General features: G+C 36.2%; 1 protein-coding gene across 1 annotated transcript; it reads right to left on the bottom strand.

Annotated features, from left to right (window-relative positions):
* Positions 1-156: 156 nt before the first annotated feature.
* On the bottom strand, positions 157-13,991 carry LOC109818965 (feruloyl CoA ortho-hydroxylase F6H1-3). Its single transcript, XM_020384523.3, has 2 exons — positions 13,423-13,991; positions 157-899 (listed from the first exon to the last, which is right to left on the bottom strand). The coding sequence occupies exons 1-2, from the start codon at positions 13,911-13,913 to the stop codon at positions 332-334; spliced, it is 1,059 nt and encodes a 352-aa protein (XP_020240112.1). The 5' UTR covers positions 13,914-13,991; the 3' UTR covers positions 157-331.
* Between the last annotated feature and the right edge of the window lie 1,318 nt (positions 13,992-15,309).

Here is a 15,309-nt window from a genome sequence, read left to right as displayed (position 1 = left end):
GTACACAAAAGTAGACAGATAACTTCTCTACTGGTTCATACAAATAACTTATTCAATTCCTGAGGAATTCTTTAATTAATTGTAGCTCCACCAGTTGCACTCTATGTGCATAAAACTGAAACAGAGTAGATATCGGGAGAAAAAAAAAAAAAAAGATGAAGAAGAAAGAAGCTAAAAACATTTCTTTTCAGTTCTTTTGTTAGTTTGATACAAAGAGTTTATTCATGTATATGATTACAGGGATTGAAAATGTTGCAATTTATTATCAGAGGATAGCATTACGATTGAACGTTCATGCCTGTTTAGAAAACTTCAAAGACAAGGTCACGAATCATATCAAGGCAAATTCAACAGTTTTCTTACCATCATGACCTTTGCTGAAGAAATACTTGAAATAGTCAGAGTACAAAACTTGTTTATATTTTGGTTCTTCACCATTCTCCAACACTTGTGACAAAGGACCAACAACAGCATCAGGTGCAGGATTGACAAAGATTGGAATTGAGATCCTGGTCTTGCTTCTATTTGCAACCACTCTATGCTCTATGCTTTTGTATCTTTCATTGCTCATAATCTGCAGCACATCCCCAATATTGATCACCAATGCTCCCTCAACAGGAGGAACAAAGATCCAAGTATCACCATCACTGCCTCTCACAAAAAGCCCTCCAGTATCATCCTGTAGAAGGACAGTGATTGATGATATATCAGAATGGGGGCCTACCCCTGCTACTACTTCTGGGTCAGGACAAATTGGGTAGTAATTAAAAGCCATTATCACTTGCCCCATTAAGGTGTGTTCTTTATCTAACTCCTTCACATTCAGTTTCTTAAGAAGCACCTTCAACAGTTTTCTAATTAAAACTACAGCATGTTTCATATACTCCAGTGCTTCATCCCTACATAACATTAAATATATATCATCGTACAATGTACAGCCTTTTGGGCATATACTAAGCTACATTTGGAATGTTCATAAAAGACAAAGATAAAAGATTATAGAAAGAGGTAACAAATGATGGAATATTTCTCACTTACTATTCATGAATCAAGATACAATGAATTTATATATGTAGACCACGGGCATTAGGTGATGACCTATAGAGGATAAGATCAAAATATCTAGCTAAAAAAAACAAAATATACTATATTGCTCGGCTATTACAAAATTGAACGGTAGTGGAGGCAGGATTGTCTTTTTCTTGAATTTTAGTGGTAACAACAGCTGGGTTATTTTGGGTTGAATATGAATTGGGCTCTATTAGCCCCCACAAACTGGAGGTAGGAAGATATCAATTAATTCCAGCTTGGATAAATTCACATGAAATAACCTTTTTGGGAGAGCCTTTGTGAAGATTTCAGTCAACTGATTAGAAGATGAAACAAGGAGCAAACGCATGAGACCTTCTTGAGTTTTCTCTCGAACAAGGTGATAATCAATATCTAAGTGCTTTGTGCATTCATGGAAAATGGGATAAGCAGCTATATGTAAAGCACTTTGATTATCATAATATAAAACAACAAAGTAACTCACATGTGGCATTGGCAAGGGCTCAATATTCATCCTCAAAAGATGAATGAGAGACTGTGGTCTATTTCTTTGTTTTCTAAGAGATTAGAGAATTTCCAAGAAAGAACCAGTAACCGGTGATGGATTGACGAGAATCAACACAGGTGGCCCAATTTGCATCACTGAAACCAAGTATGTGAGGAATAAAATTGCATTTTAAAAAATATCCTTTACCAAGACATCCTTTCAAGTACCGAAGAACTTTAGTAGCGGCACGAAAGTGAACTTGAGTGGGATTGGCCATAAATTGACTCAATTGTAGAGTGGAAAAGACTATATTAGGACGATTGTTGGTCAGATAAATCAAATGACCCACCAAGCGCCTGTGTGAGAAGGCCTCAGGCAGGGATGTGTTGGTATCTTGATGTAGGCGTAGAGAATTGTCCATAGGAGTGGAAGAGGGCTTTGATCCTAGTAGAACCGAATCTTGAAGGAGGTTAAGGCAATATTTGCACTGAAATAGAGAAATTCCTTCATCTAATTGAGCAACTTCCAAACCCAAAAAGTATTTTAAGGAACCAAAATCCTTGATACGAAAATAAGAATGAAGAATGTGTTTGATGCTGGTTATTTCATCAAAGAAATTTCTAGTAAGCATAATATCATCAACATATATGATTAAAGTAGTGAAAGTAGAATGATCCTTTTTAACAAACAAGCTATGATCAGGCTGAGCTTGCTAATACCCGCAAGATAAGAGTAAAAGGGACAATTTCTCATACCATTTTCGGCTAGCCTGCTTCAAGCTGTAGAGTGATTTCTGATGTTTGCAACACTGAGTTGAACGATTCCCATCGACCCCAGGTGGAATGACCATATAGACATCTTTTGACACATCTCCATGTCGAAACACGTTGCTGACATCTAGCCATTATAGAGTCCAATGATTAATGGAGGCTAAGGCAAGAGAAACACGGATGGTGCTCATCTTCACAACAGGAGAGAACATCTCAAGGTAGTCAAAGTTGTGAGTTGATGGTGTTACTACTTCTCCAGTTTTGGTCTTACCTGACACTGGTGAGTCTTTTGATGTGTATTGTGATGCTTCTCACCAAGGGTTAGGTTATGTGTTGATGCAAAGAGGGAGAGTAGTGGCATATGCTCTGAGGTAACTTAAGACTTATAAGAGGAACTATCCCACTCATGTTTTGGAACTTGTAGTTGTGGTGTTTGCCTTGAAGTCTTGGAGACATTATGTGTATGGTGTGAGATTTAGTGTCTCCAATGATCACGAGAGCTTAGAGTACTTGTTTGATTATAAGGAGTTGAATATCAGATAGAGGAGGTGGATGGAATTTCTAAAGGACTTCAACTTCCAGTTGATGTATCATCTTGGGAATGTGAATGTTGTAACAAATGCATTGAGTAGGAAATCCATTCACATGTCGACTATGATGATCAGGGAGTTGGAGCTAATTGAGCAGTTTAGAGATTTGAGACAAGAGGTGGAGGTTGCTCAGGATCACATTAATTGTGCGATGATTACCATAGCTAATGAGTTCTTGAGATATGCGGGAACTAAGTAGTAACAAGATCCAAAGTTGTCGAGGATTTTGGGATTGCTTGGTACGGAGAGGGAAATTGATTTTGAGCTTGGTACTGATGGGATTATGAGATTTAGAGGTTGAATTTGTTTACCTTAGGATACATAGTTGAGAAAAGTTGTTTTGGAAGAGGGACACATGAGTCATTTTAGCATACATCCCGGTATGTCTATGATGTATCAGAACATCAAGAAGAGTTTCTGGTGGCTTGGTATGAAGAAGGAGATAGTAGAGTTTGCGGCTGCTTGTCTAACTTGTTAGAAAGCGAAGGTTGAACACTAGAAGCCCGGAGGGATGATGCAGTTGATGGATATTCCCGAGTGGAAATGGGATAGTGTCACTATGGATTTTGTGATTCGGTTGCCTAGGTCGGCTAGGAATAATGACGTTATCTAGGTGATTGTTGATAGGTTGACGAAGTGTGCACACTTTCTTCCTAACAACAAGAGGTGGTCGTTGGAGAGGCTTACACAATTGTATATCAAAGAGATAATACGGTTGCATAGTGTGCCTTCCGGTATTATTTCTGACCAGATCTGAGGTTCACTTCTAGGTTTTGGCAGACTCTGCATCAGGCTTTAGGGATGAGGCTGAGGTTGAGCTCTGCTTATCATTCATAAACAGATGGTCAATCGGAGAGGACAATTCAGTCACTTGAGGATCTCCTGAGATCTTGTGTGTTGGATCATTTGGGTAGCTGGGAGGAGGTGTTACCATTAGTGGAGTTTACCTACAGCAATAGTTATCATTCGAGTATTGGCATGATGCCTTTTGAGGCTTTGTATGGCAGGAGGTGCAGGACTCCATTGTGTTGGTATCAAGAGGGTGAGCAGTAGTGGTTGATTTGGAGTTAGTTCTTCAAACTATTGAGATGGTGAGGCAGATTTAGGAGAGAATGAGGGCTATCCAGAGTCGACAAAAGTCTTATTCTGATAGGAGGAAGAGACCTTTAGAGTTTGAGGAGGGAAAGCGCGTGTTTCTCAGGGTCACACTCACTACTGGAGTGGGAAGGGCTTTAAGGGCCAAGAATCTCACATTGAGGCTCATTGATCCTTACCAGATCCTTCATCGTGTAGGTTTGGTGGCTTATTAATTAGCGTTACCTCTGGTTCTGTCCAACCTACAAGATTTGTTTCACGTTTCACAATTGAGGAAGTACATTAGATACTCGAGTCACGTGGTGAAGATGGATGAGGTGTAAGTTAAAGAGAACTTGACCTATGAGAAGAGACCGGTAATTGTGGTTGATCACAAGTTTAAGGAGCTTCAGGGCAAGTCCATCAATTTGGTGAAGGTTCTTTGGGATACAACTACTGGTGAGGCGACCTAGGAGGTAGAGAGTCAATTTAGGGAACTATATCCATTCCTCTTTACAAGTAAGTCTATTTTCGGGGACAAAAATTTCTATTTGTTGGGGGGTATTGTAACGTAGTAAGTTAATTGTTTAGAGTTTAGTTAACTCTAGAGAGAATGCTATATTAGATTTTCTTTGAAGAATGAAACCCCATAAGTTCATTTTCAAAGAAAATCTAGAGAGAATTTTTAGAGAGAAGGGTTTTGGGTCCATGAGCTCCTTTTTCTCCCAAATTTCTCTGGTTGATTCCTCTTCTCTTCTAGATCACTAATATCTTCTATCTTTTCTTTGAATTCAGGCTAGAAAGCTTGATTTTGGCAGATTAAAGTCTACGGGTCGATCGTTTAGGAATTTTTCTTCTTCTTCCTCTTCTTGATTGTTCTAAGCTAATTTTTAAGTAAGGGAAAATAGGATTGTGATATATTGGTTGCATGTGAGTTTAGAAACTCAAATAATGCATGAATTGGAGGTTGATTTGTTGATTTGAGGGATTTTCCCATTTTTGGGGTTTTCGAGCTAAAATGGGATTTTGGCTGATTTGGTGCATCAGATGAGTGCATGTTATTTCTAGGACTTGAATTGCACTATTTTTGGTGCATGGATGTTACCTCTTCCATTGCATGTGGGTTTTTTTTTCTTCATAGTTTCAGGTGTGGAGGTCCAAAAATGATGAAGAACATGGTGCCTCTGTCATCAAACGACTGAGCTATTTTAAAGGGTTGAGCCCTTTAGGGGCTGCGTGATAGAGGGAGGTTTTTGGAACCAAAGACTGAGCCATTTTAAAGGGCTGAGCACTTTTGAAATAGCTGAGCCATTTTAAAGGACTGAGTCCTTTGGGGGTCGCGTTACAGGGAAGAATCCCTAGAAGCAAACCACTGAGAGCTTTGGGAGGCGATGAGCAGTTTGATGCTTTTTGAATTATACTTTTATGTATTCATAAAGATTTTATCCTTGGATGTTATATTTCCAATGGCGTTCAAATCACCTAAAAAGGAGGTCTATAGCTTTAGTTATGGCTATTTTAGTGAACAGGGGTCAAGCTGTCAGCATTGATTATATCTTTTGCGGGTTTTGATATTTTTAGCCAAGTAGATGATTTATTTAGAGTTTAATGTCTTCATAAGAGTTGTAGATTATCCTCTTATCTTTCTTTTGAGATAGGTTTGAGCTTATTTAGATGAGTATAACTCTCTGTGTGTTGTCTTCTTTGAAAGTTGTCGAAGGGAGACACATGTTGTTTTGAGGTGTTAAGGTGTTATCACGAGGATTAAAAATTTGTATGATACTATGTTGTATAGTTGGTTCATATATGTATGATATATGATTTAAATTGATGCTTGATTCATATGTATGCTTGGTAATGATATATATGAATGTTTAAACATGATATGATATATATTTATGTTTATATGAGAATAATATTGATCATAGTGGTGGATTGACCATGTATGATGTATGATGCATTGTTGCATGTGATGCCTTATGGCATGTTTCTAGCCTAGGACTTGAGGAGATGGAAAATGTTTTCAAACTGGAAGAGCTCACATAGAGCCTCTTAAGAATGGTACTTGGATAGACCACTGATTTGGATGAGAGTGGTGCTTGGATAGGCCACTGATTTTGGGTGAGAATGGTGATTGGATAGGCCATTGATTTGGGTGAGTCTCTTCTAAGTCCTTAAATAGTGTTGGAGTGGGGTATGAGGTCGAGGGTTATTCCCTTAACCTAGTATTGGGGAAGGTGCGTGGTTCCTTGCGGATAGTCAGTGAGCAAATTCTACAAGTGACTTGGTAATGCATACCAAGGTCATGGTAAGCCTGTACCCAGTTGTGCTATACCTGACAGTGGGACCGAACTTCCAAGTGTGTAAGTGACATCATTTGAGTAAACCCAAGTGGGGATTTATATCTCGATTTGTTGTAACTGAGTGGGCGCATTGGGCGTGAAAATAGTTAGGGTGGTTTTGGTAGGATGAGATGTCACTTATACTACTCTATTGTTAGGGAGATCTCCTAGGTGAATGCTTGACGATGCATTAGATGATTGATATGCATTGGTATTTGTCATGAATTGCATTTATTGCACGAGTAGTGTATGATAAAGTGTATGGTGTGACTCTCTAAGAATGATTGGTGATTTGATGATGGTGTAGCATAAATGTTTATTCTTATGCTTACATGATTGATTATTGAACTCTAGCTTACCCTTTTGTTTCTATGTGGATGGACTACGACGATCATATTGTGTATATGAGTAGGTCAGGGTTAGATTGGAGATAGTTGTTGTGACCGTTGTGAGATGTAGAGTTTTGTTCTAGTGTCAAAGTTACCATCTTGGGTAACTATTTGATTGTACTTGACTGGCACTAGGAGAGTATTATGATTTTGGATGATTGTATATATATATATATATATATATATATATATATATATATATATTTAGTATTATATTTTGTACATAGAAACATGGTTTATTATTACTTATATATATATATATATATATATATATATATATATGTATTTGGTTATCCAGTTGAATATCTTCTCTTAGTTCACTAGTGTAATTAGTGTGATTCCACTGAGTGTAGAGACTATGGCAGGTCGTTACAGAGTCGCAATCAAAAGAAGAAGAAGGAATGGTAATGGTGGGCTCTATGGGTTCTAGTGTGGTTTCTGGTGATGTTGTGTGTGGAGGAGATGGTAGGGGCAGAGGCTAAATTGGGATGGAGTTGCAGGCTGAATTGGCCTCTAGAGTTAGGCTACTTGGGCTATTGGGTTGACAAGGGGAATAAGAAAAATGTGCAGGATTATGTTATGCTTAATTGGACTCAATTAAAATAAAATTAGGATCATAGGGACATGAAAGGTTGGTAGATTTGGAAAGATTCTATAAGAAAAGAAATATTAGTTCATAGAAAATTATGTTTCTGGAAACAAATATTTCCTTTGAATCTAAATCATATAATTTGGTCCCATTTTGAAAACCCAAGGAAAACCATCATCTAGATCTAGCATCAAATTTTTGCAACGGAAATTGGTTGAAGCAAAACATAAACATCCAAAAACTTTGAGCATGTTAAACTCAAGGGCATGATTATATAATAATTCAAAAGGAGTTTTGTTATTAATAGGAGGAGAAGGAACATGATTGATTATGTGAACAACATGTTTGATAACATAAGACCAAAAATGATTTGAAATTTTGGATTGAAATATTAGAGCTCTAGCAATAATAAGAATGTGTTGATGTTTTTGTTCTATTCTACCATTTTTTTCGGGTGAATCAACACAACTTCTTTGATGTATTATTCCCTTTGAAGAATATAATTCATTCAAGAAAAATTTAGGACCATTATCTGATCTAATGAACTTGACCTTGGACTCAAATTGATTTTAAACAAGAGTGATGAAATTTTGTATGTTAGGGTGGACTTTGGCTTTTGATTTTAGTAAAACCCAAGTGTATCGACTAAAATCATCAAGAATACTCAAAAAATATTTGTGACCATGAATAGAAGATTTAGAAAAAGGGCCCTAAGTGTCCATATGAATTAATTCAAATACTTTAAAAGCTCTACTTGGGCTAAGAGAATATGGTAATTTTTTCTACTTAGCTAAATGACAAATTTTACCAGCTTCATTAATGTGCTAAGGAATAAAAGGAAATTGTTGGTGTAAAATATTAAGACGATTTCCATATAAGTGTCCTAATCTAAAATGACAAATGTTAGACTTGGTGGTAGGTGTGATGGTCAAGAGGTTGGCAAAGTGTGACTTGGGAGGTGTAGAATGGTGTTCCTCGCTAATCATAAGGTAATAAAGGCCTTGTTGTAATTTACGCAAACCAATCATTCTCAAGGATCTCACTTCCTAAATGTGACAAAAAATACCAGAAAATGTCAAAGTGTAGTGAAAAGTGGAAATTAATTTAGAAATAAGATCTAAATAAAAATGAGGGACATAGAGCACATTATGGATGATAAAATGAGGTGAAAACTAAATAGTTCCAGAATAGTGCGCAATCACAATATTAACATTTGGTAAGTTAATAGACATAGGTTCAGTTCTGGAATAAGCTTGGAAGCATTCCAAATTGGAAACAATGTGAGCAGTAGCATCAGAGTCTATTATCCAAGGTGAATAATTAGAGGAACGTGCACATGGGTGAGGATGAGTGATTGTGCATAAAACAAAGGGAATACCAGAGTTGGAAAAAGAATTAAGCCTAGGAAGGGACATTGGGCCGATGTGAGAAGTATGGGAAATGTTAGCATGAGTAGGTTGATTGTCATCTGAGCCCAAGCCGGAAGAACAAGTGGTTTGTTGGAGTAAAACCATGAGCTGCTGATATTGCGCTGGAGAGAGATTAAAACTTGGCCCCGCTCCGGTGGAACCCTTTCCTTTGTTGTTAGAGCTACTTCTTTCAATAGCAATATGATTGATGACGACATTGGAGCCATGGATGTGATCATGAAAACGTGGTCTTCCAGGGAAATGTGGATGACCTGAGGGATAGTCGTGTTTAATGCAACACACCTCCACAGTGTGACCAGTGCGTCCCTAGTAGGAACATTTTTTGTTGAGAGGGTTCTTGACATTCACAGTATTTTGAGGCTTGGTTGAGTAAGAGAGATGATTTTCAGCAGCATTAGAAAAAACGTTTGGCTCATCCAATATGAGAGGAGTTTCAGGTTGTTATCGTGCTTCTTGGATGACCATGGAGAAGATTCAATTTACTGAGGGTAAAGGGTCCATGAGCAGTATTTGAGAATGAACAACTAAAATTTGCTCATGAGAAAACAGATGATTAAGTCTTGTTGGTGGTATGTTTTGGAAGAATAGGTGCAGGGAACCATGGGTTTGTAATTGTTGACTTTCTCCCAAATGGATTTGAGAGCAGTGAAATAATCGGTGACAGATTGAGTGCCTTGTTTGAGGTTGTAGATTTCTTCTCGGAGTTTTGCAATATATAAAAGGTCACTTTGGGAGAAACCTTCCTTCAAATCAGTCCAAACATCTATGACATGATCAAAATAAATGACACTTTGAGCTATTGAGGGAGACAGGGAGTTTAGTAGCCAAGACATAATAAGGGTGTTGCATTGTTCCTATGAGAAGAAAAGAGGATTAGAGGTAGAAGAAGTTGGGATAGAACCGTTGAGAAATCCCATTTTGTTCTTGGATATAAGGGCCATTTTGATAGATCTAGACCAAGAGTGATAATTATTGCCTGTAAGAGGCGGGGTGATGAGAAGAAAGGTAGGACTCTCACTAGGGTGAATATGGTAGGACTAGAGCGATCTTGATTAGGATTTGTATTATTCTCGGTTTTTGGTGAAGGGGATTTGTCCCCGTTGATGAAGAGCTTGACATGTTAAAAAAAGGGTATCAATAGAGCTCTAGGTGGAGTTCTGATACATAAAAGACAAAGATAAAAGATGACAGAAAGAGATAACAAATGGTTGAATATTTCTCACTTACTATTCATGAATCAAGATACAGTGAATTTATATATAAGACCAGGGGCCTTAGGTGATGACCTATAGAGGATAAGATCAAAATATCTAGCTAAAAAAACAAAATATACTATACAACTCATTTATTCTAGAAGGTTACAACTCAGCTTTTACAAAATTGAATGGTAGTGGAGGCAGGATTGCCCTTCTCTTGAATTTTAGTGGTAACAGCAAGTTGGTTATTTTGGGTTGAATCTGAATTGGACTCTGTTAGTTCACATGATAAAGGACTATCGAAAAAAAGGTGAATCATTCTCTCCCTTGTGCACATGAACTCTGAGTTCATGATATTTATGTACGCGATGCACCCTCCAAGTAATAACCACACACTTAAAATCTCACAATAGGCTTGAGACTACCCATCATGATTCAAGACTAAATCCAATTATCTTTTCTTCCCATTCTTTTATTTTTTGGGAACCCGGGTTTAAACACTCAGGAGAACTCCATGAGTCATGAGCAAACCAAACAAGTAAACTCATCTATATTGCATAAGGCATATAAGTTTTTCTTTTACCTATGTTGCACGAATACAGGCACGATACCAGGTAGGAATACGAATATAGGATACACAATTTTTTTAAAATCTAGGATATGGGTACACTAATATATATATATATATATATATATAAATGAGTAAATTGTATAAATATGTAGATAAACATATTTTGTAATATAAAAGAGATTAAACTCTTCAATATGATAATAAAAACATGTAAATGTTCAACAATCAAAATTATAACACCTAAGCATGACTATAATATCACACTTTAATTATTTCAATCTCGTCATTTCATTGTGCATGATTAATGAAAATAATTGTTTCTTAGGTTCATCAACATAATATTTTGTTCCACCCTCTTTATAACTCTTAATGACCCTTTCATGAGAGGAGAAGAGATTTGTATGTATAAAAACCGAATCTCTAGTCAATGATGAGTTGTGTCATGTCATTCATGGGTAATGATTGAGTTTTGAAGCAAATAGTATTAATGAAAAACCAATTTTTTATTGTTGTTGAAAGACATAGTTTTTATTTATCAAACTTGTGTACAAGCCCAATACTAACGGAAAAAAGTACCCATTTATCAGTACGAGGACAATGGTATCCTTGACTTAGTTTTTCTGTTCTTTTTCTCATCTATGATAGATGTCATGTTTAAGATGGTAGCAAAGAACACCTTCACTACCACACTCTGATCAAGATCATTTCTTTACTTTGATTGCGATCTGTTTGTGACTAATTTTATGCTCTGACTGGGAGTTTTTCTTGCTTGGATTAAATCAATGCATCTTTGGTGTCCAGTTCTTCGATTGCTATTTGAAGTTTCTTTAACCAAGATTTGGTTTGTTTCTTGTTGATTTGGAGTTCTTTGTTGATTTCGTTCTTCAACAATTCGTCTTCTTTTGAAACCTTAAGTTCTTCATTGGTTTTGTTATTGACAAGTATGGCAGAAACTAACGTGAATGTGAATGAAAATTCCAATTATACACATCCGAACGAGAATCGTGGTGTCATGCTAGTTACTCCTCCTTTGATAGGTGGAAACTATCACTCATGGTCACGACCAATGATGATGGCTCTAAAGACAAAAAACAAGTTATGCTTTGTTGACGGAACATTACCTCAACCAAAACAGGGTGATCAAAATTATAAAGTACGGGATAGGTGCAACACTTAGGTGATTTCTTGGCTGTATCATTTGCTAGATCCAGAAATTGCAGTGTGATGTTCTTGGACACTGTTTTGGAAATTTGGAATGATAAAACATCGTTTTTATCAAGGTGATGTATTTCGAATATGTGATTTACGGGAAGAAGTCTACTCACTTCGGCAAGGTGATTCCACTATCAATATCTATTTCACTAAAATGAAGAAATTATGTGATTCCACTATCAATACCTATTTCACTAAAATGAAGAAATTATGTGATTCCACTATCAATACCTATTTCACTAAAATGAAGAAATTATGGCAAGAACTAGATAATTTCAGGCCTATCTTGATGAGAAGTTCAACATCAAGGTTTTGTAATCTAAATATTTTTTGGGTTTTGAAATTGCTCGCAATAAGGAAGGGATTTTCCTTTATCAACGCAAATATGCTTAAGATTTACTCCATGATACTGGTTTATTAGGGTCCAAACCATGTTCCACCCCTATGGATCCACACTTGCAGCTTCACAAACAATTTGGAAGTCCTCTTTCTGATGCCTCATCTTATAGACAGTTGATTGTCTACTATACCTTACTCAAACACATATCTCTTATGTTGTTAGTCGTCATAGTCAATATCTAGATTGGCCCACGGATCTTCACTTTCAAGCAACCAAACACATGGTAAGGTTCATCAAGGAAACTCCTGGTAAAGGTCATTTTTTTCCCCTGCCGGTTCGTCTTTATCAATTAAAGGCTTTTCTGATTCGGATTGGGGAGCATGCCCAGACACTCGATATTCCATCACTGGCTTTTGTTTCTTTCTGGGAAATTCCTTAGTTTCCTGGAAAAAGAAAGAAACTATCTATTGTCTCGAGGTCTTCCTCAAAGGCTAAATACCGGGCTTTAGCTCAGGCATGTGCTGAAGCTCAATGGTTGATATTCTTGTTGAGAGATTTTCTCATTGACCATACAGGCCTTGTTATATTGTGTTGTTATAACCCAACAAACATTCATATTGCTACTAATCCCGTGTTCCATGAGTGAGTAAAATACATTGAAATGGATTGTCATGTTGTTGGTGATAAGATCCAAGATGGAGTGCTTCATTCACTTCCCATTTCCTGATCAAGTTGCAGACATCCTGACCAAACCTCTCCATGTTGGGCCTTTTAGTAATCTCCATGACAAGCTTGAAATGTTTGATCCCCACATTCCAGCTTGAGGGGTGTTACTGTGTAGCTTTTTTGGTTCAGTTATTTTTTTATAAATAGCTTTTTTTTTTTATTTTTTTTTTGAGTTAGCGAGTCAGTTACCTGTTTGCATATATATGTTACTGATACCTGTAACATAAAAACAGATTTTTTAATCATTCTATCTCAAAATTATCGTAAGAGGACAACGGTCTCCTTGACATAGTTTTACTGTTCTTTTTCCCATGTCTGATAGGTGTCATGTTTGACACAAAACAAAAACCGAAAAATGTCACGTTTAACACATTGATCAAAAACCGAAAAAATAATGTCCCCATTTTATCATGTATTCCTAGAAATAGCATTCGTTTCCCAAGTATGATTTCGGATTATATATGTTATAATTCTTTACAATTACAGTTTTTGAATACAACAGCGTTATGGCACTAGATGAGTTCAGCTACAGGAATCACACAAGACATTGGGCTTGGTTAAAGACCAAATCCCCGTAGTAAATCTAACTTACCATAAAATGTATAAAATAAAGTGATGCACAAAACAAATCATAGATGAAAAGAAGCGTCACTTACTTGCATATAGCAGGCCAATGAGCCTGAATTTTTTCCTCTGAGGCATACACAAGTTGAAGAAAATCCTTCCACTCCAAGACCGATTCAGCATGGGGGCTAAAACTAGTGGCCAACCTGACAACATCAGGGGGTGAATTCTCCTTGAGATACTTCTTTTCCTCAGCTGGCAATTCAAAGAATCTGTGGACAGAAGCCTTGAGATCATCCAAAACCTTAGAGGGTATCCCATGGTTTACAATTTGGAAGAAACCCCATGTGGTTGCAGCATCAAAAATGGAATCTTGGACATGTGGATCATCCAAGTTTGTGAAATCAATGATGGGTATTGAGTCTATTGACTCCTGAGGAGGAACTTTGGTGTGGTCTAATCTGGCTTGGGGAGGTTGGATGTATTGGTGAGGAACACTTGGGAGGTTCAATTCAGCTAAACCCTTCACTCCATTAGCTTGGTTCAACAAGAAATCAATGAGGTTGGTGGGAGTGGAAGACATGGTCAAGTAGGACTTGAGAGAGAGATAATGGTTGGAATTGATTCAAGAAAACTTGAGAAAATGAAGAAATGCAAGGTGCATGCACCAAGTTATACGCAGCCATAGACTTTTTTTTTTTTCCTTTTAAAACATAAACCACGTGTACACCAATTATAAGACGTGCATATGCAATTCTGTATCCAATCTATACCCGGGTTCATATCCCCGTGATATTGCGGGATGTTGATTTAAGTGATATAATATATTGAATATTATTAGTTGAATTCAACTGATATATTATTAAATATATAATTTATATTAGTGAATATAATATAAAATAAAATTTGTCATATATAAGGATTTGGATCCTCTCCTTTCCTGCATACACTCTTCAGCCAATCTCCAGCACACTTGTGGATCACACTATTTATTTACCGGTTGATATTAAAAGATCACAAAGTTGTGAATTTGACTGAGGGCAAACTTGCCTATTCAAATAGTTTTTAGTGGTTAGATTTTAAAGCATGTTGAGAATCCTATCTTTGTCAACAATATATTTTGACAACAACTCTAGTGAATGATCTAAATACATTATTTAAATTAGTATTATAGTTTGGCAGTGATTATAGCATTGTTGTAACAATATCTTTAGTAGGAGATTTAACAAAATAAATTTCATCTCATTCTAAGTCATAAGTCCCATTCTCTTATGTACTCTTTTCATTTGACATTGTTGGAATGTAAGTAAAGTTTCACATCATTCAAATAAGAGGATAGACATGAATTTATATACACACAATTATCTCCATTAATAAAAATATCTTTTGGGTGGTATCCAAAAGCTAAACTGTGAAGGTTAGGCCCAAAGTAGCACTACAAGAAAAATTGTTATTATCTACGGAATATTACCTACGAAATTTTTTTCATAGATAATGTTTAGTTATCTACGGAATATTACCTACGAAATTAGTTCTACGAAATATTACATACGGAATTTTTTGCATAGATAATGTTTAGTTATCTACGGAATATTACCTACGGAATTAGTTATGTACGGAATATTACCTAAGAAATTTTTTTTGTAGATAATGTTTAGTTATCTACGGAATATTACCTACATAATTAGTTATCTATGAAATATTACCTACGGAATTAGTTATCTACGGAATATTACTTACATAATTTTTTCGATAGATAATGTTTAGTTATCTACGGTACATTACCTACGAAATTAGTTATCTACAGAATATTACCTTCGGAATTAGTTATCTACGGAATATTACCTACAGAATTAGTTATCTCTGGAATACTACCTATGAAATTTTTTCTGTAGATAATTTTTTAGTTATCTAAGTGATGTAAATAATATTTGGTAAAAAATAAATATTATTAAAAATTGTCATTTTAAATTTTTTAT

This window comes from Cajanus cajan, chromosome 2, assembly GCF_000230855.2.
Source record: "Cajanus cajan strain Asha chromosome 2, NIPB_CcT2T_4, whole genome shotgun sequence".
NCBI lineage: Eukaryota > Viridiplantae > Streptophyta > Magnoliopsida > Fabales > Fabaceae > Cajanus > Cajanus cajan.
The sequence above is the reverse complement of the archived record's forward strand: the minus strand, read 5'-3'. Positions and strand labels throughout refer to the sequence as shown.